Source organism: Strix aluco, chromosome 2 (assembly GCF_031877795.1).
Source record: "Strix aluco isolate bStrAlu1 chromosome 2, bStrAlu1.hap1, whole genome shotgun sequence".
Classification (NCBI taxonomy): Eukaryota; Metazoa; Chordata; class Aves; order Strigiformes; family Strigidae; genus Strix; species Strix aluco.
The window spans coordinates 31,865,578-31,887,214 of record NC_133932.1 but is presented as its reverse complement, the minus strand read 5'-3'; the positions used below and the strand labels follow the sequence as shown (position 1 = coordinate 31,887,214).

Below are 21,637 nucleotides of genomic sequence, written 5' to 3'. Positions count from 1 at the left end.
TGGTCCTCATAAGTTCTGACACAGCACCTGGGAAGAGAGAATGAGAAAGAAAAATGGAATTGATGCTATAAATCTGATGCAGAAAAGAATACAGAAGAGGCTCTTTTATTGCTTTCACAGGGGTAAGAGTTGAATATTAAAGTACATTAGAAAAAGGAGATGGAAAGAGAAGATGAAAAACATTCTTTTTTTCTTTCACTCTGCTCCAGAATTTCTAAAATTAAACTCTCAGTGTCTTATTTTTGTTGGAAGATATGAGGGAAAAATCCCTATGCTGGATAATTCAAAGCCCAGATAGATTTATTTAGACTCAAAAAGTACAGTACTAGCTAGCACTGCCTTTTTAAAAAGCTATTGCACTGTTACTCAGGCAGTGCACATAATTTATGGTTTTCTTTTTAAAATGGAATCAAATAATTTATGATGCTGGGTTTTTAGTCTTTTAATCCAGGGTTTTTCTCCCAGATCTTCCAGGAACCACTTCAGATTATTCAATATTGAAAAAAATCCTACATCTTTTTAATTTGTCTGTCAAACAGATAGAATTCTAAATGCAGTGAAATCTTCCAATTTGAGTTGGAATTTAATAAATCAGAAATGCATTTTGGGGCCACAGTTTATGTTCTGAGAATCAGATTTCTGAAAAGGTCAAAACCCTTTTTTTCAGGTCCATAAAGTAGTGTTGTTTGCAGGCATCTGTTCATTTTCAGATATTTTGTTGCTTTGTCTTATTCTATGTTATTTTCACTTTGTTGTTGTTGTCAAAAAGGATTTTTGGTTACAATCTTCCTCCTCTTTGTTGCATAAAATGGCAAAAATCTCTCCTTCCTCCTCCCTCAATCTCCAAGAATTAAAAAAAAAAAAAAAAAAGAAGAGTTAATAAGCTTCCGCTCCAGGAGTAATTTATAGCTCACTAATGTCAGTGAAAGAGTACAACTGAAACAATGCTATTAGCTAGGAAAATACCATGAATTGCATGTCACGTGCACTGAGCTTTGCAGGAACTGGAAGGAGCTTGGCTTTTCGCCATCAAAGCTGTTTTCTAGTTGCAGATGTAGTAACTAGGTAACTGGCACCAGCCCTGACACTGTGCTCCCTCCCTCATGGTGCTGGTGTCCACATTAAAAGTCATTCCATTAAAGGGAGCAGGAGCATTGCTGATCTTTCCAGAAGGTGCAGGAGGGAGCCAAAGCCTCCCAACTGTTTCTTTACTCTTCAGATGCTTTTCCAGTGATGATGTGGATAAATACAGTTTGCACTCCTGGTGTTGCTGCGTTCAGGTGTCTGCTGAGCTCTCCCAAGACAGTACTTATTTCAGAGAGAGGCAATTTATGAAGAAACAGTGTGTTCCTGAAAAGAAGTTACTCTGGATAATCTGAGGTCCCATGCAATTTTTAAATAGGTGATGAGGATATATCCTAGGATGGACTCCTGAAAAATGGGCAGAATGAGCAGGGAGCATTTCAGGGATGAGGGTCTCTATGAGGCTCTTCCAGTTCAGCTCGCACAAGGAAGAGCTGCAGTCGGTTTTGTAGTATCTGGTTTGTGGCACTTGCTTGGTGGCTTCTCCCTCTGCACTCTGTGGTCTTCATTCCTCTGAAAGCTCGTATTGGCTTCTGCTGCCTCTGACAGGAGCTGATAGTGCACTTCTTTGCAATGATTCACCAAGTGTTTATTTAGGGGCTACATTGCATCTAGGCAGAAATCTTTCAATATTAAAAATATGTCTTACTTAGTAATTTACATAAGCTATTAGACTGGCATCTTTTGTCTTCAGAGCTGACCACCAAGAAGGAAAAAAATGTTTCTGTTGGTCTCAACTTTTCCATAATTGGGAAGGAGATCTTAAGTCAGCAGCATGCAATTTTCTATGAAGCGTGGACTGAATGCAAGATACCAAGTTTGGGCTTTTGCATCCATTAGAGTATTTTGAGACTGAAGGCTTGCACCATGGCCTTCTTTGGGAGCTCCTGAGGGGAACCTAGAAAGTCCAGGGTTGCAGTCTAAAAGAGCCACGTTTACATAATACAAATAGGTTTTTCATTAGTAAACCAAATATTAATATTGTTTTAGACTTATATTCAGTGGCGTTTTACTTCTCAAAGACAACTCTGTCATGGAAAGGATTTAACTGGAAGGAAAATAACGTGGTTTTACCTTGATTCACTCACTCACGGAGTTTCAGGCAGAGATACCTGGCCAGCTGAGATTGGTATGAGTTTGTGCTGCCACCAGGAACAAGCTGAGGAAGTCTTTTCCAGCACTGACCTCCTGAGCCACCTGGCCCTGGTCTCTGCTGTGCCAGTGCGAGCATTTCTGTGAAATGCCTGGAGGATGCCTTGTCCAGGAATCACGTCCCAGCTCTTAACAGCTGAGGAAAGTCACCCTCATCCTGTCCTCTTTCACCCTGCCACCCAAATGAAACACAGAGAGGAGAGTGCTACTACTATTTTTGTTGTTGTTTTTGTTGTTATTTTTCAGAAACGGCAGTAAAAAGGTGTGGTTCTCATGTTAAGAAGTAGGGAGTTTTCTGCCAAGAACCAGTTCATCCACTTTCATTGGTTTCCTTGTTCCAGCTAAAGGAAATGTGGCAGCTGAGGATGGTTAGCTCACAGCTCTGCCAGCAACTACAGCTCGTGCTGCAGTGCTTGGGCTCGTGGCTAGATGTCACACAAAAGGCTGTTGAAAAGGAGACAGTCTTATGTGGAGAAAATTAAATACAGTAAGGACCAGCCTTCACTGTGTAAAACTTGTTGTGCAAGTGAATTTGATCAGAATGGGCAGGGTGGTGTGAAACTGTGAAGACAGACCTCAAGGCCAACAGCAAGAAAATGAAGGGAGGACACAGAAGATGTCCTGGAGCATGGCAGAGCTCTCCTTTGGTTTCCATATCTAGCATTTACTTCTCTGTTTGGCCCATGGCCTTGGAAATCATGAGGAACTGCTCTTTTTAATTACAGCCATTACGGTTCTTTCTCTTTTAAAATTAATTAATCTGTGGGTCACTTTCATCCTACCTTGGTGCTCCTCTGCCTCACAGAGCAGGAGTTAAGAGCCCGGTCTTTTGGCCCTTTTCCTTAGTGTCTGCTCACTTGTTTCACTGGCCAAAAACCAGCCCTGTGCAGGATGTTCCCGGCACATCAAAATTACATCACACGTGGCTGGCTTCAGGGTTTGTTACAGGCACAAAACAGGCAGCAGGCATGCTAAAAGGTGCCGAACTATCATGGCAACCATGACTTGACAGCTTGGCTTCAGGCTGGGTAAAAATGCACTCTAGATGCATGCCTCAGTAAAACTAGACAGGTTTGACTGTAGCTCAGAGATTTCAGGATCTGACAGGCAATAGGTCCAGAAGTCACAATGGTAAATCAGGCTCCTACGGCAAGAGCTTCCCGGGGCGGAGCTGCAGGATTCTCCTGTGCTGAGCTCATGCAGTGTGCAAAGTCAAGCGTTTGCAGAAGCTTGTATAAATAAAATCACTGTCAGAAAGAATATGTTAAGAATTACCAGAAAGATAATATTCCAGTCATTCTCCTCTAAGTGTTTATACCCAGTAACCCAGCTGCCAAAAGTGAGCTATTAGTGGGGGTTACTAACTTTGTGGTCTTCTTGGAAGCTCACCGTATCATCCTGACCTCTTGCGCTTTGATGCTCAAAGGGCTGGAAGTTGGGCAACAATTTCAGCCTCTCCCGTTGCTGTTGATTTAGAAATTGTTTTAAATGGCAGGCTCAGCCATCAATGCAAACTGCAGGCATAAAAAGAATAAAAATCCCCAAATTAAAGCAAAGGCTACATTAGGTACAGTTATGCCATAATTTTCTATTTAAGTCAACATCAGGTTGGGCCTTGGGTTCATGAGCATATTGAGGAACATTTTGGAAAGTGGAAATTGCATTATGGCTTCTGTTTCCTTTCCAGGCAAGCATGTGAAGCACATTACAGAGTGAGGGAAGGTCATGACTGCAGGGAGCAGCACAGGATGTCTGAGAGGGAAAGGTGGGGCGAGAAAAGCTGCTGCAAAACAAGGACAGAGAAGCAGCAGGAGAGCATGAGGGTGAAAAGTGGTAACTGGAAACCTTATAATATCTTAATCAGAATTCTTTCATGTAAAAGGTCAAAAAAAAGTTTCCCTCCTCCACCAATTACTTCTGTATTTCTGACTTTTTTTAATCTCTTTTTGTAATTTAAATATGCGTTGTTGGGGTTTTTTTTCACATTCTGGCAACGTTGTGGAATTTTTGAACTGCCAGACAGTGTTTCAAAACCAGCATCTGCATGTATGCACGCACGTATTAGTCTGATGAAAATGCTGGACAGGCTGGGACTGTTCAAAATGCATTTGCTTAGCCATGATCAGTTAATAACACAACGGTATATTAAGTATTGTGCTTGCTATATTGTGGCGTGCACCTCCCAGCTATACTTCATGCATCATTCCCTCTGTCCATAAAATTATTTCTGAGCCAGCCCTGCACTGAGTCTTAAGCAGAGTGGAAGGGATGCCATCCCTCCCTCCGCCCCCAATGTCTAGGGCAGCAGGAGGGTCTCAGGCCTGTCGTACACAGACAGGGGAAGCAGTTTGGGAGCCAGCTAGAGGAAGAGCTTGCTTTTTCTACTCTCCTTTTACTGTAGCAGCTATGTTGGCCTTTCCAGGATCTCTTATTTGAAGCACTTTACAGCACTACTGGCCAAGCAGTACCTCTGGCGATGTGGTGGGGAGAAAAGCACATAAAGAAAGTAAGCATAAAATGTCTACATATTTCTCAAAAAGCAAATTGTCTGAAAAGTCTGTTCGATGATAGCCCAAACCAGAACAAGCTGTAATTACATATCCTTTTCATTTGCAGTTTATATGATTTTCTCTCTGGTTTTGCAAGTGTGCCACAGTTACACTTCAGTGGCTCAGCAGCCTTTTAACAAGCTGCAGAAGGTACCCTATTGCTCAGGCACTGGCAATACTAAAAGACAGAATGTGCTATCCTTTAACCCTTTGCAAGATTATGTAGCTTAATGATGCAGCTGCTACTCAGGATATTTTGGTGCTTGAGTTAATAACCTTGAAAATATAACAAGGTAGAGAGGGAATGGCACTGAGTAAACTATTTAGAAGGAATCAATCATTAACAACACACCTTAAATGCAACCGAGTAGGAGCAGAAGAAAGGAAGTACTGTCCAAGTACAGTCTGTACCCAGTTTTAACAGGCAGGCGGGATTTGTTTACGGAAGCAGACAATCATCTCCTTCCTCCCTGTGGTAAAACATGTATTTAAAGGAAGTACTAGTCAGAATTTTGTCTTAAGTACAACTTGGAAAGTAAAGCCTCAAAGGCAAGCCTGTTCCATTTTAGTTGCTACTCTGTAAACTATTTAATTTAAAAGAGGAGGCAGCAGCTAGCTGACTGTTTAATTGATTCCCAAGCTGGATGGCTTTTCAGTCCATTCTACCCTGGTGTCTGTGTTCCAGGGCTGTAAAATTCTGTGGTGAGAAGCCTACTGGGTCAGCCACGGGGTACGCTGGCTAATTCAGTTGCTCCTCCATCAGCTTTGCCATGGGGTTCTCAGGGTACCCCGTCCGTAAAGCCAAAATGCCCTGTACAGCAAAGCTAGTCTTGCAGAGGATCACTCACTAAGTGGTTTTGTCCTTAAGAAGATAAAAGGGCAAACCCCGTAGAAGAGGTTTGCCTGCTCCAGCAGAGGCAGGAGAAAGCAGCGCGCAACCCCACTGCACTTTTGCTGTCGGTTTGAGTAAACCAGGGTTTGCCAACCAAGTTAAATAAATAACCCAACACCTCCTCCCCTCAAGTACCATGAAGTCTGATGAAGAGTCCAGAGAGTACTTTTTTCAAAACATCCGTGGCTGGATCAGAAGATCAAAGATCATTGATTTTTTTTTTTTATTTATTTTATCTCAGAGAATGAGTTTTTAAAAATCCCTTATCAGCTTCTTTTTGAATGCCTGAAAGGGGAAAAATATAAAGGCTATTTATTAGTATTATCAGTAGTATTCTAAAATGTATTGCATGCATTATTATTAATATTATTCTGGAGATGCAGTGCCAGCAAATCATAGATACAGAGAGTTAGCAATAAATTAATTGGAGAACTAAAAAAGTACTGGAAATTAGGAAAGATGATGAGATGGAAGAGATCAGCTGAGCAAAGTGAAGATTGAGAATGGCACGTCTTTCTTGCACTAATATGGTAATGAAATACAGCAAAGGCAGAGTGGGAATACTGATCTTCACATGCTTCTAACAACTTCTTGCCATACTCAGTCAAATTGCTGCAAAATTGCTAACATGAGCTATTACAGGATGAAAAGACCTTTATGCCAATATAAATGCATTTCTGGTGTGGAGCTCTGTTGCTTCTGCAATGATAGTTTCTAAATTGATACAGTATTACAGAGTGAGCTGGGCTTTGGAAAAACTGGTGGTTTAAGTTCATCTGTGCTAGCTTTAGCCTGTGTCCTCCAGTAGAGGACATGAGTCCAGGCACCATGGCAGGGAATCCAGGGCCTACAAACACTACGTGATGCATACAGGGAAAAACAACTGAAACTCCCACATGAATTGATGGGCTCTGGGCTGACATTACCTCTCAGAAATGACACTTGGTGTTACGGTAAATAGTGCCATAAAACCTTAGTTCCCGACTATTTGACAGTCAAGAAAAAACAGATCTAACACTGTGGATGATTTAAGAAGAAAATAGAGAAGAAACCAGCGGATGTTATTGTGCCTCTGTGTTGTACAGGCTTCTGTTGCAGCTCTCAGAAAACAACGGAAGAAAATGAGAAAAAGTGCAAGGAGGGGTGACTGGGGTGATCAGAGACATGAAGCAGTCCCTGTATGCAGAACAGCCAAGTAGGATGGGGCTCCTGCGGGGTGGGGAAGAGTTGGCTGCCCAGCGTGATGCTAACGGTCTGTAAAATCATGGGCAGTGCAGGAAGGGTAGCTGGCAGCTGACGAGCTGAGAGCTGGGAGCCATGGGTAAAATTACTGGGCATTCAGTTCTGAATAGACCAGAGGAGACAGTTCTTCAGATACATAATTAAGCTGGGGAGCTAATTTCCACATGAGACTGTGGATGCTAAAATTTACAGAAGCTCAAGATGAGGCTGGGCAGGTTTTCAGGGGAGAAATCCACTGAGCGATACAGTTAAAAAACAAACCAACCTGTCTGGGTCAGAAAGTTGCTGAGCTGCAAATCATTGAAGAAGGACAGGAGAGAAAGTTTTCTCCCTTTCCTTATGACCTCCCCAAGGTATCTTTTTGGCTACTTGCCCCTAGTGGCTTCTCCAGTTTAAGAAAGCCTTTAAAGGTGTTCCAGGGAGGGGAAGGACTGAAGGAGAACAGGAATCCAGAGGAATCATCTGCTCGTGAAGGGCAACAAATGCAAAAAGGGCAGGGGTGTGAGGGTCGCACAACCTAAAGCTGAAGAGTTGGGGGCACGGGGTCAGCCAGCAGAGTGTTGGGCAGCACCCGCTCCCCCCAAGGCACCCAGGGGGAAAGGGGCGCTGCCGGGTGGGGGCGCGGGAGGACATACAAATGAAAACTGTACCCACGGCATCCTTGGAGGAGAATGGTGCCAGCAGCTGGGGCTGTCCTGGCACACTGAGGATGTGCAGGTGTGGAGGCATGAGTACAAACATAAGGGGAGGAAGGGCAACCCAATCCTCAGCAGGAGGCTTTTGGGGGAGAGGCTGAAACAACGCTGAGATGCAAGGACATAGCTGGACGTCTCTGGTGTGGTGAGGCCAGGCTGGCAGACATCTGTCCCCCTGTGCCTCGCCTGCTTTGCCCTGATCCATAACTGGCGCCAGACCTGTGCGTGCCCTTGTGCTGAGGACACCTCAGAGTCAGGAGGAGGCCAGGGGGACATGCTGTGCAGCATCCCTCAGCTGCAGTGATGTGGGGAGTTTTTGGGACATGCACTTTGCTGGGGATCCCTTGGTGGGCAGGCTCATGAGGGACTGTCTTGGTGGCAGTGGGATTAAAACATTTTGCATTACAGTCTGTGGGCTTTCTGGAAGAGCTGACTGAAAGGTTTTCTCTTTGCAGTTTTGTACTAATAAACACCAGGCCCCCTCCCCAGCAAAGTTTAATGCTCCACACCATACCGCCTGTGAAATTAGGGCAGAACCCAAGAAGGAAGAGCAGAGGCCAACAGACTACAAAGTCCCTGCTGTACAGCAGTGCAGGCCATGTATACCTGGCTCCCAAACTTTGGCAATGCATTTAAAAATTGATGCCTATTCAGTAATCATTTTTCATTCAGGAAACACTGGCCTATTGAGCCATAAGATTTTTCGGCCTCCCAAGATCCAATGTCCCCAAAGTGGATATGACCACGGAGGGGGTATTCATCCTGAGCAAGTTTACATCCACTTTGCTTGCCTAATTCCCGAAGTAGTAGCCTTCTGGAGCGTTAAGGGGCACTAAATGAACTCCATTCCCACTCTTTAAGACTGAAGGAGCAGGGCTGCTCTTCAGTGTCTCTCCTTTTCTCCAGTCATCTCCACCCTAGCTGTCGCAGGCTGGAGCAACCACTGGTGATGCCTCTTGCCGCTGGTGTAAAACACCCAACTTACCGGTTCCCCGAGGGACAGGTTCTCTGACGCCGGGCACCTCAGCTGCACCAACTGCAAGCGTGGTGAGAGCCCTGCCTGGCTCCGGCATTGCCATGGCCTTGGTGCAACCCAGCAGAAGGCCTGATCCCCTGTGAATGAGATTTGTATTCTTTTCAGCACAATGCTGTTAAAAGAAGGTGGAAAGCTGCTTCTTTGAATAACTGATTTTTACCCTGACAATGTCGCTTGACATTGCTACAGCTTTAAAATTACTTATGCCCCTTTCCATCTTTACTTTTCTGTGTATTATTTTTCTGTGGCAGTGTGTAAAGGACTTTGCATGTTTTCCTTCAAATTGTTCCATTTCAAAGTTTTCCCTTTATTTCAAACTTCCTAGTTGCTATGTGACTCTGCTGTGTGACTTCTAGATCTTCTTTTGCTTTACAGTGTCCTTTTTCTCTTAGGCACTTTCCCTTGAACAGCTTTACAGTGGTGATAGCATGAAAAATCACTGTATCCCTCTGTGTCTCTATACAGAAGTCTAACATATCAGTGAGAGAAAGAGAGACAAAGCAGGCATTTTAAATATAAAATGAGGGTTATTTATTATAGAATATTTATGTTCAGAAATTCCCTAAAAGCACAAGGAGAAACTTCACCATTTAATAAAAAATAGATGCTTATTTTTCTTCATACGTTCTAGTCATACCATAAGCTTTCCACAAAAAGAACAAGCATTTATTTTTGTGCTGTGTGCCCAGAACAGCTACTGCACAACTGTCGTCCTGCCAGGATTTGGTGTTCAGAAGGTGCAGCCTGATGTTTAGAGACAGAGTGCTCCTAGTTTTACTGGGGGCCATTTTGAGTGGCAGGGACTGCATGTGTCTGAATCAGGATGGGTTTACACTTTGATTCACCATCAGTGAGGGATACAGCGTTATATATATTCTCTTATATATATTTGGGAGAGTACAGATCCTTTTCAACTCAAACACTTGATTCCTGGAACAGTTTCATGTGCGTGGCACTGAGTCTGATCTGAAGCCCACCAAGGCCAGCAATCACCTTTCTGCTGGTACTCAGGCTGTAACCAGATGTAAAAAGTGACCTAGATCTTTTGCTCCATATCTCAGGCTCTCTTTGGGTAACCATCCATAGGTGGTCTAAATTTACCACTGCAGTGTGAAAACCTGAATCCACAAGCAGTGGTGGGTCTAGCTATTTAAACCGCAAAGACTTGGATGTAGTAGTTTTGTCAGCAAAGCTAAACTGGTGAATATTTTCTTTGGTGACCGTTTTTGTTTCTGCTTCATGGCTATACCAGCAGGAGCTACAGTGGGGACCAGCAGAAGAATGCTTTAGTGGATATTCTGTATTTTGCTTACTGACCTGGGTTTGCTAGGCTGGCAGAAGTGGTTTTTGCATTCCATCTTTTCCGACTTGGAAGTTTTGCTGGTGGACTTCAGCCCTTTTTGAATTTCAGATGGAGGGAGATACAGAGGGGCTTTCTACAGCTATGTCTTGCCCTGCTGCTGTTTCTTTGCAGTGTCAAGATAGTCCCAGGCAGCCAACACCACCAAAGGGTCACTAGGAAAAGCTATAGGACTGCAAGTGGGTCCTCGGGTCACCCGAAGCAAGCTGGCAGGTGTATTCCTTAATATCTCAGGAAAGGTGGAAGCTCCTTTTGAAGATGTTATCAGACCTTTTGTCATCTTTTTTTCTTTCCTTATGAATACTTCTTACGTAAAGTATCATAGAAGCATCATTTAAATTAGTGGAGTGATACTGCTTTGGAGCAGTTGCTGTTCATGCAGAAGAGGAGAGTGGGCTTTGGGTGTGAGGCTGGGGTGTCCGGTAGGCACTGGTTACTGAAGAATGCAACCCATCACTCATGGCAGATGACCGAATGGCATCTGGCTGACCACTTCTGGAACAAATGGGACACCTTTGCCTTTGGAGACAGCTGAGACAAACTATTTAAACTGTGTTTCAAATGGGCTTTATTAATATAGAACTTTTAATTTGGTAGTGGGAAGGTAATGTGTGCTGTGTGTTACCCACTTCTGTCAGCCTTTAGGGTGGAGGTTGGCTTTTCCTCAGGGTGCAGCTGGTTAGGAGTGCAAGAAACTGTTGTGGTTTCTGGGATTTGAGCCAATTAGACAGGCAGAGCCTACCTGGGATGCAGGAGCTGGGCAGCAGTGGACCGTGTACAAAGCAGAAATGCAATGCGTAGGACCTGAGGCCAGTGGTCAGCAGTGGCTGGTTCTGTTTCATCCAGCTGGGAGAGGGATTATTTCAGCATAACTGAGTTCCCTGCAACTCTGTGGTGCAGTGCTCCCAGCAAAGGGCACAGCAGTTCATCCACTAAGAGGATGTAACTAAAGCAGTAGCAATTCAGTGTTGTTTGTAATAGGGGTACCATGCATTATGCCTGATTTTTTAATTGTGATATTATAAGAAAACTTTCTGGAATGAAGAGAGTATTGTGTTAAAAGTGTCTCCTGAATCAAGCTGTGTTCTCATACAGCAGTTTCTCTCAAGGTAGTGGTAAAGTTCCCAGAGAGAGCAGGACAGGAAAACTAGAGGTCTCTTAGTCACATCTTCCAAGAGCATTGGACTTTCTTTTTGTTAGATGCAAACTATAGAGAATGTGGAGGGGGTGGGGAGGTGTTTCTCAGTTAGTCATCGTGGCTAATACCAAAGCACTTGATCACATCAGTGTTTTGAGCTACTGGTTTTACTGCCAGGTGCTTGCTGCCATGAGTTAGGGTTTTGTAAATTAGGCCTTTGTATATTCTGCAAAATATTAACAGGTTTACTCTCCCTGCACACTCTTCATTCATTGCTACATAACAGCAGAGAGCAATTCAGCTCTCTGGCAGTGTATTTTAGTAAGACAGCAAATTGTCTGTATTTACTTATGCTATATGGTTCCATAATTGTGCTGCAGATCTTGGCCAAGTTTCTGAATAGTTGGGGCCTAAAAACAAGCTCTTAAACTCATATTTAGGTTCCTAAATAGAAGGTCTGATTTTACAAATATTGAGTTCATCCTGACTCTTGCTGACTCTTTGGAAGCCAGTAGGCTATCAGCATTTTGAAAATCAGGCCTGCTATGTGTTCCCACACTTGTATGGGGAAGCTAAACTATGATTTAGACTCCTTTTGATACTTGTCTTTGTAGTATTGCAGTGCCTGTTTTATTCTCTACATTGCAATAATTCCTAGTGGAGTTTATTCACGTTGACAAACTGTCAGTCTGGATTGATTAAAATGTGCAGTAAAAAAGTTGCCAGCAAGGTTGCTCTTTGAAATCTTTGCTGGAAGATGAAGAGATGCACAGAGTAAGAATATTTCTGCAAGTCACTGGGCTTTTTTCATGAAAGGATAGGCTATAAATACCATCTTTCATATAACATATGTTTCACTGCCTGTGCCTGACAACAAACCTCAGTGAGCTAGGGTTCATCAGAAAGGCTGATTTTGCCCTCAATATTATTGGGAGCTCTTCAGTGCCTCTTGGTGAGGTTTTTGTCCCATGTGTCAGTGCAATAAGGCTTCCTTTCCTTTTTCTATATAGTTTCAGGGAAAGTCTGATTCATTACTTCAGGGGCTGAGCTGAATTTTTTCCTCTGGACCGTTTTAAAAGAAATCGTTTAAGCCTCAAATACTTGTGCTGGCTGCAGCAGCAGATGTGTGAAAGAGTGGGCTTTCGCTTTGCTTATTGCTGCTCATCCTCAAGAAGAGGAGGTTCTCCTTAATCTGTGGGCTCAGAAGCACAGCAGAAGGACTTTTTGACCTAAGATAAAACAATGACAAAACCATTCCTGTGGAAGTAGAGCATGCAGGCATTTCGGGACGCTTCTGGAATATATTACTGGGGATAACTTACTCTTTCTTTTCAAAAGAAAATAATACCAATGCCTTTAGGAAAAAAAAAAAAAAAAAGTCTTGTGTGATGAGAAAGGGAAGAAATTATTCTTGGTAATATTTAGAAGTTGTTAAATTCAGATGGCCCTGGAATGGGAGGACTTAATATATGGTAAATCAGCAGAGTGATCTGGCATGATTGTAAAGACGACTTTGAGAGAGTTTCTTATTTTGGTCTCGGAGATCTTTCATTTCTTCCATTCAGATGCCCTGATGGATCAAAAGTTGCAGCATTTTCAGTAATCAATATGCACTTTTCTTCTCAAATGGGGGCCACTCCTGAGAAAATAATTTTTGTTTTCTAAACATTATTTGGCTGAGACTGACTGCATGTTTCCATTCCCCTCACAGAGGCACGGCGATAGCTGGAATTGTTTTTGGTATAGTTTTTATAATGGGAGTGATTGCTGGGATTGCCATCTGTATCTGCATGTGCATGAAGAACAACCGTGGGACTCGAGTAGGGGTCATCCGAACTACGCACATCAACACTATCAGCACGTACCCAGGTAAGGAAGCGAAATGACACCCCTGCAAGAGTGCCTGTGTTCATGGTAGGAGTGTATCTTTGGATAGTTACGGCTCCGCAGTAAATGGGGAATGTGAATACAGCAGGAGGCTCTTCTCAGTCCGGAGGGGAACAGCACAACTCCCTGCTGAGAAACGCAAGGCAGCTCAGTGTGCGCAGTGTTCGTCAGTGCAGCACTCTGCCTCTGCCTGGGCTTATTTATTCAGCTACTCAGTGGGCTAATGAGATCTGGCCAGGTGCCACATTCACGCAGCTGTATGGCTTGCGGTGCCTGCAGTAGCATGTTGAGACCTCGCTCAGGGCGGTGCTGCATTGTGCAGGATAGACCTTCTCCCTGTGCCAGAGGCTGTCTGGCGACAAGATCAGTTGTGCTTCTTTTGTGTTCAGGTTCTTCTATTTGCTCTTGTTCACATGCAGTCAGCTCTCTTTCATTGTCCAGTATAATGGGGGCCCGGCATACCGCAGAGAGGGGAAAACCTGGACAATAAAGTCTGTGGATCATAGCGCAAAGGCTTCGAGTGGTGCCATGTGGAGTCTAATGCAGCCCGAGCTGGCTGGTACTCAGCCAGAGCTCACAAGCCCTGCTGGGTGCTGCAGAATCCCAGATGACTTCTACAGAGGCACATGGGCGTCTTTGCAGGGTGTTCTCTGCTCTGTGTCCCAGGCAGGACTGCTGGCTGCCAGGCGGTGCTGGATCTGAGCTAGCTCTCTGCATCCACCTGGCACCATGCCTGAATTGATAAGAACTTGGAGCACGGTGCAGAGATGCCCGTTGTGCCTTGGTCAAAGTTAGCTGTGTGTTGAACGTGCTCAGTGCAGGCTTCTCTGTGGGTTAACATTGTTTTGGTGTAATGGTTTTTCTAGGTGCAGGGCAGCACCAGGGGAGGCACAGAGCCTGAGTCGGATCTGGCACAGGTTCTGGGGCACCCCAGGGTACAGTAGGGACAACTGCTTCAGTTGCAGTTGTGCCCACAGTGATTGGGAACTGGTACATGAGGCTATATCCAAGGTAGCTCTGTGCAGAGACACTCACTGCACCGCACTCATCAATTCACGCCAGTCTAGGATTGGGGTACAGGAGCACCAGAGGTGGATCTGCACCGAGCCAGCTAGTCTGCAAGGCTCATTTGTCTGGACTCCACGCCACGTGAAAGTGGCCACACTGTTGAAAAGCAGAGCTGACCCTGGAAGCAGCATAACGGTGTTTATGCAATGCAGCTATGTCTTTCCTTCAGTTGCACTGTTAATTGCAAATCCAGGAGTGATTGCCTTGGGATGACTTGGGAGTGCACTATAATAAAAGGCAGTGGTGTTTCATGGATGAACTCCTTTCATCCCACTCTTAAGAGATCCTCTGCCTTTATATTCCCTCCTGCTGCAAAGGTTGCAGCAAACCCTAGGTGCATTATGTATACTTGCAGGCAAGCTATGCAATATTTATTATGTGTTCCTTTACACATTCACTGCTCTCGGTGTCTGTTTTCTCCCTCATGCTCTTACTTTCCAGTTAAACTAAAACCATCTGTAATCATCCTTATCACTGCAACATTGTTTTGCATAGAGAGATGAGTAATGAAAGAAAACTGCAATATTCTCAACCATGAATTGCTGAGGAGCTACTTCAGAATCTAATAGTCAGACGCTGCAAGCTGTAAAAACAAGAGCAAAATGAAGACTCCGGGGCTGTAGCCTTTTCCTCCCCAAGTCTGCTCCTGGAATGACTCACCCCTGTCACTCCACCTCCAGGCAGTCTGACTCTGCACGCTCCTGGTTCCTGGTGCAAACATTAGTTTGAGCAGTTCTGCCTCTCAGCAGCAGCAGTTTTTGGAGGAGGGGGAAGCTCTCAAATGATTTCTGTGTTTCCCACTGTCATGAACACTTCTGGAGTAATGACTGACCTGACTTTGGCTGTGGGGTTTGTGACCAACCCTCCTCCCTGCCATTACCTGTTTTGGACAGGAGCCGCAAGCAAGAGGATGCCCCTCCTTTGGCCTCAGCCACAGCAACAGCCAGGTTTTCGGAGAGCAGGGAGCGCCTTTCATGGCATACTGGGATTTGAGTCTCTTCCCCCCATCACAAACATCCTAGGTTTCTGTTTCCTTTCTATTCAAGTGCTATTTCACTGCCAGTCTGCTTGAGACATCTAGGGAGGGGATAGGAAAGCATCCATGGTGACATAAACAGAGACATGAGCAGACTAGACCTTGACAGTGACATGGTGACATGAACAGCTCTTGACCTTAAAATTTGTAGAGACTACTCTTATAAGGTCTTGATATGGAGCCTTCAGTTCCTACCATGCTATCATTCTGCAGCATTTACTGCAGCATTTACTGTCTTTTTGATCACTGAATTAATCTTTCTTCTCTAAGGTTAGTAGAAGTAGTTGAGAAAATGTTTTCAGCTGTTTGTGAATATTTTTATTGTTTCCTAAATGCCTGACCCAGTTTACAAATGATGGGCTCTCCTCAGATGTCTCTGTTGGGGTGAACAAGGTGAAAGCTTTGTTCTTCCTCAACCTCAGCCCTGGGAAGATGGCTGACGTTCGCCCTGGGAGGTGTGATGCTGCCGTGTGTGGCATGGTGTGTCACACATCTTCTGGTGATCCAGAGGGTGTTTGAGAGGTCTGTGGAGATCAGTGAAAGCCCTGGCTACCCCATCATTTTGAGACAACATAAATCCATGTTGCTGCTGAAGGGGGTGGAAGGGAATGGATCTGATAACCCAACCTTCCTCCCCTGAAAAAGTTCAGCTCTGCCACATCACCGTGGTATCATCTGCTATCATATGGCCACTCAAACACTGTTACCAGCACAACATGTCGGTGGGCACACAGCTAAGCAGTGGAGGAAAGGGCAATAAGCAAGGATGTGCACTGACATAAAGTGACTGTATAATGACAGCCTGAAAAAAAAGTGAGCGCATTGCCATTTACGTCTGTTGTATGGAAGTCTGATTGTCAACTAGAAAATACTTGGGGGCCTGCATCTGAAAAAAAGATTTTTTACTATGTCTTCTGTTTTCTCCCATTGCAGTGGCTCCACCACCATACAGTTATGAATACGAAATGGAGTACCCAGCTGACCTACCTCCACCTTATACTCCAACTCCACAGACTTCAATACAGTATCCCCCACCCCCTCCATACCCTGGATATTCAGGGAAATAATTACATGGCTTCACATGGATATTAACTGCCTGTTGAAACAGCCAGCACCGTTGGGACAAATATTACCAGCTCAGGGACAAGTAGGATGGGGTCTGTATCAACACATATGGCCAGGTGTTGAAATAACCTGGGAAGGTTGTCACGGCCCAGGATGAAGAAAAATACTGTCGACTCTGGACCATCATGTTTCACGATTAAACAATGTGTGACCAAAGAAACGGTTCCTGTAACTTAGTGCCTGATGAGTAGCATCAGTGCCTAGCTTCAGCTGCAGCCCATTACAGCACGTGGGAGTAGGGGTCTTCCCATGTAAGAACATGCAAGTGGTGCAAATGGTTCAACAAGCTGTTTCCAAAGCACAAGAGTCAGCTGCTGGGGCTTATTCTGGGGGAAGAATCCAACTGTTATCTTGAAGTATGTGTTACACCTTTTCTTGAAACAAGGGGAATAAGGAAGAACAAGGAAGACTGAAGCTATTTTCCATTTCTACTTCAGGCTGATAATGCTCCATACCAGCTGTGCATGTTGGTCTGATATGCGTATTGCAGAGAGAAGTGCTGTTGGGAGTTACTCAGTAACCAAAAAATGATGGATATTATTTTTGGCCAAGTGCAGGTTGTTTTAAGTGCCTGCTTTTGAACAGTTTGTGAATATAGTTTGTGGCCTAAAATGTAGACATAAAGAGCATTTTTATATGTGAAATACAGTAATTTATAGCTGATTTACTTTTACCTGGACTTAAATACAGTATACATTGGAAATATGCTACAATGCCTTTTTTATCAGCAAATGATACTTTGATTTTTTTTAAAAAATACTGAATCAGGAAAACTCACAAGTGGGAGAGGAAATACAAACCAAATATTAAAACATCATAGATTTGTCTTCAATTGAATTGCGTAAAGACTATTTTTTAAAATAAAAATCGTATTCTTTACCAGTAATAGTGATATTCAGCCTAACCAAAGAGATGAGCATAAAGACTGTGAGCACCAGGTTACTTTTGAATGTTGTCTTGGACATTTTAAAACTGTAAGTCACCAAGTAATACTTACTGGATTTGTCACACATATTGTTTAGAATTACTTAATCTCTACTCTATAAAGTACAGACCTTTATGATTTAAAATGTTACGTATACTTATGGGGCTAACTGTAATTCAGCAGCAGCTATTTGACTTCAGAACAGAGTATCCCATTACCTAAAGCATCATCTTTCAGTGGTAAGACTCGTGTTTTTCTCAGTTTTATATGCGAACCACAAAGACAGTGATTCTCGTCCAGGGATTTAAAAGTGCTGAATGCCCTTAGTTTAAGTGGGGTGGCTGGGCTATTTGAGAATGCTACAGCCAAAATAGTGGAAGGTGACAAAAATACAGCACCTGGAGTTCAGGAAGAGCTGTGGCATTGGGCCCATTTCAGAGGGAGAGGCTGCACATTACCGCTAATTCCCAGAGATCAGAACACATTTAAACATTTTCCAGTGTAACCCTCATCTTCTTTTCAGGTGTATCAATGTATTAATGTATAAAAAACCAGTTTGCAAAAGGTGATACCATATCTCAATGAAGTCAACTGACAAATTCTTACCACCCCCTAAGTCTGATACTTTTGGCATTCAGTCTTGATTGAGGGAAGAACTCAAGCAATCTTTTGACTTCGAGCACAAAAGTTATTCAGAGGCTTTCTTGTAAACAAGACCTTATTGACTGTTCTTGCTGAGATTTTGTAGTTGTATTTGTCCTTTCCAGGCTGGCTAAACTTCTCTTGAAACTCCACTTGAAAGCACAGATGGCCTCAGTCCTCACCAGTGTAAGTTCAGAAGATCTGTGTTGTGGCCCTTGGCCAAACTGAGTCTTGAGTCACAGGCCCATTAGCTGCCTAGGCATTTGTAACCCACTCAGAGGAAAACCGAGCTGCGTCACAGGTTTTGGTTGCTGCTGTTTCCTTGTAGTCTTCTCCAAGGAAGGAGAGTTACATTCTCAGTTCTGTTTTGCTGCTCAGAGGTGACAAGTCCTGAACTAGGTTATCCTTACAATTACTTCTGCCCTGCGACATTTCAGCTGATACCCTGACCTCTCAAGAGGTGGATGTTCCTCAGTTGAAACCCTCCCATGAAGGGCAACCTTCTGCACGTGGTGTTTTGGCAGTCCCTTCTCAAAACCATCTGCTGGGGTATTGATGTGCCTGCCAACATGGTGGCCAGTGTGAAGAACAGAATAAGCATAGTTTTCTCTGCGGGAAGTCCTGTTCCTACCACATCATTCTATGCTAATACCTCAGCACTTTCCAGCTGATCACACTGGATGATATTTGTGTGCCAAAAAGTTACCTATAGATAAAGAGTATTGTCATTTTTCCCGTTCTTGTATTTCATTTCTTTGTGCTGAACATGCAGACACACAAATCAAAGAGCAGTTTGTATTTGATGAATCCAGTCTCCTGAAAAATACAGAGAAAGAAAACTATCCTATAGATCATAAATCTTCCCTTAGAGGAAGAATTTCTCCAGCAGTGACATTTGTCAGAACAAGATATAAAGCAGATTTCTGAAATAAAAAGGCATTTCTGGAAAATAACAAAAAGCCTTTGATCACAGAGTACTCTGCTTTTCAGCTTTGTGATTGTATGTTGCCTCTGATAATACTGCATGAAGGTCATAGTAACCAAAGTACCTACAATGTATACATGACTTATTCCAGGGAAAAATTATGGAAATGGGAAATTGAAAATTTCATAGTGATAGGGAGCTATTTGTTTGCTATGAAGACACTAGTGAAGATGGTGATTTTAGTATATTAATTAATGTTCTGCAGATCCACGTATATTGGGCCATATCAGACAATGATTTTATTCTCAAAGGACACCACATGTCTTGTCCTTGCTAAGGGCATAAAACATAAAGCTGTTGCCCTTTTAGCAAACCACAGAAAACTAGTACAGAGTAGCCTATTTCAGAAAGAGGTGATGATTGCATTGAAAATACTAAAACAGAGAGAGCCAGAGAGGATGGAGGAGTCTGAGAGATTTATAAAAGTAGAATAGAACAAAGAAGTTGCTGCATAAACAAATGGAAGCATTTGCTAATCCTAAAGTTATATTAGTTGAGTTTAGTTGAAAAAGTTGAAATGTTCTTATATCTTAAGTATTACTTTCTTTGTGTGGAAACATGTAATTTGTTCAACACCTCCATATTCAAAGTTCCTGCAGTGCACATATTGCTGACCAGTAGTCATTTATTCTATTTCACAAGAATAGCTTGCAGATGAGTGGGTTAGTACAAAGAGTTTTTACTTAGTCACACTGACTTATTTCAGTCTCACGCCGTACATTATTTTGTAAAGAAACAAAATAGGAAAATGCAGTCTATGTCTGAGAAAGACTAAATGATCTTTTGCTTTTCTCACTTGGCAGTGGACATTATCACTAATTTGGTCGGTGAATGTAGCGTTGCCCTGGGCAGTTCATATACTTGGACCAAATGCTACTGATTTTGTTGTGCTCTCAGGTAGCTCTGCCCTTGGTTCATGATTTCTAGAGTCAATTGGGGAGGCAGAGAGGGAAGGTCACCATGTCAGGAGTACAGGACCTGGTCCCATGAGCCTTTTTCCTTGGTTTCCTAGTTTAGCACATTAGATGACTGCCTGGTTGCACGATTGCCGTTACGGATTGGAAGCAGCAGGAGTTGCAGGTGCTTACAAGGACACATATGCTTGCATACGCTCTGATGCCAGTCCTCTTTTGTGGAAAGAAAATAATTCTGTGTGATGTCTTAGTTAATCATGTATCAGGGATATTTCAAGCCATGATTCATTTCACAAACTTAATTTAATCTGGCATTTCCTTAACTTTTTTTTTCCCCAGAAAGAGCTACTTCGAAACCAGTTATCTCTCTGACAGCCCACTGTTTCTAGGGTATATACCAAACAGCAGGAGAAATCTATTTAAGAGCTAATGACCCATTTGGGAGACTTTACAAATTAGGTAATAATCAGTTGGAGGAGTTAAAAGGCCAAGGCAAAGCCAAAGGAAGTTAATGTGCTAGGCTGCCATTACCTAAATGACTCACTCTGATGAAAGGATCATTAATGGTATTATAAGCCTTTTTTAATTAATGAAAAATGTAACGATTTGCTTCTTTAATGTTGGTAACTTTGAAAGACGCAGTTTTGCCAGTGTATGAACCAGATTTTCAGTAGTGCCACAATGAAAAAATGAGATTGCTCCATAGAGCACCTGGATCGATATTAACAGTGTTCTTGGTATAGTATAAATAGAGTCTTTCAATTTAAAGCAAATGTTCTCAAGACCCTTTGTGAAATCACAATGATATTTTTTGGATGTAATGGGATAGTTCATAAATGTTCACTGATGGCTATCTGTTAGAATAGTAAATGTTTAGCATTTCTGTATTCACTTTCATCCTGGAAGCTCTCCAGATGCTTTAGTAACTAGAAAAATAATTATTTTAGTTACTTTGTAATAAAACACAACAGGTATTTAACAGCACAAAATAATAGTATGGAACACCAAGGCAGAAATTGCACAAAAGAATTAAGGGAAATTGAATCTATTTCTTCAGTTTCACTAAAAAGTCGGTGCTTGGACAAAACACCTTGAGAAAATAATGACCAGGACCTTTTATCAAGTGGTCCCTATTAATACTTTCTAATGGGTACACCCAGTCTAGTGGTGGTTTTTATATTGCAGCCATGTCTGAGGTCCAAAAAGCAGAGCCCGGATCCAAGCTGGGATTGTAGTGCACCCCCAGTAAAAACACCCCTCCAGTTCTGTCTTGATTTTGGTGTGCCGCCGAAAGAGATGAACAAGCAGAGGACTAAAGAAAGGAGAGGTGGTGGTCCCACACTTTACAAAAGGGAAAGAGGATCAAGACTTTTCTGGTGCTGTTGCTGGTGACTGTCACTATAGGAAGAGCAAAAGCAATGAGCACGGAGCGTGCTGAAGAGCTGCCACGCAGTCAGGAGAACAGCCCAGAGAAGGATCCAGGGGCTCCGACTCAGGGATCATGTAACTCAAGGTGCTGGAGGCAATAACTAGAGCAGAAACATTTGTCTGTCCAGTTTGCTGTGAAGATTAGATGGTGAATATTTACACAGCACTGGAAATGGAAAATGTTCATTATTTTTGTTATGCTATGCACCATTAGTATTTTACATCCTTCGTGGAGAGTAGGAAAGGGCAGGCTTTGGATGCCATTGCTATCACAATGATGACTAAGAATGGACTAAAACTAACAGAAACAAAAGGAAAGCCAAAGACTTAGGTGTTTCTGAAGAAAGTAGATTTTTTTTGTCAGCCTAGCATATGGAGCTGGTTCCTTCATGGAGGCGAGCTGGCCTGCTGCCAGCAAAGGCAGCTGATTTTAAACAGCTGAAGCCTGCAGGAGAGGGGCTGGTTTTCCCCAGGCCTGAG

At 43.2% G+C, this 21,637-nt stretch overlaps 1 protein-coding gene across 4 annotated transcripts in view; it reads left to right on the top strand.

Annotated features, from left to right (window-relative positions):
* The window catches only part of CYYR1 (cysteine and tyrosine rich 1), a 58,550-nt gene extending 41,455 nt beyond the window's left edge, over positions 1–17,095 (top strand). For all 4 annotated transcript variants that reach the window (XM_074813946.1, XM_074813938.1, XM_074813958.1 and 1 more), the window contains 2 exons: positions 12,859–13,016; positions 16,072–17,095. In XM_074813946.1, the coding sequence (XP_074670047.1) occupies positions 12,859–13,016; positions 16,072–16,205 (292 nt within the window). In that variant the 3' untranslated portion in view covers positions 16,206–17,095. The remainder of the gene's footprint in view (positions 1–12,858; positions 13,017–16,071) is intronic.
* Positions 17,096–21,637: the final 4,542 nt, after the last annotated feature.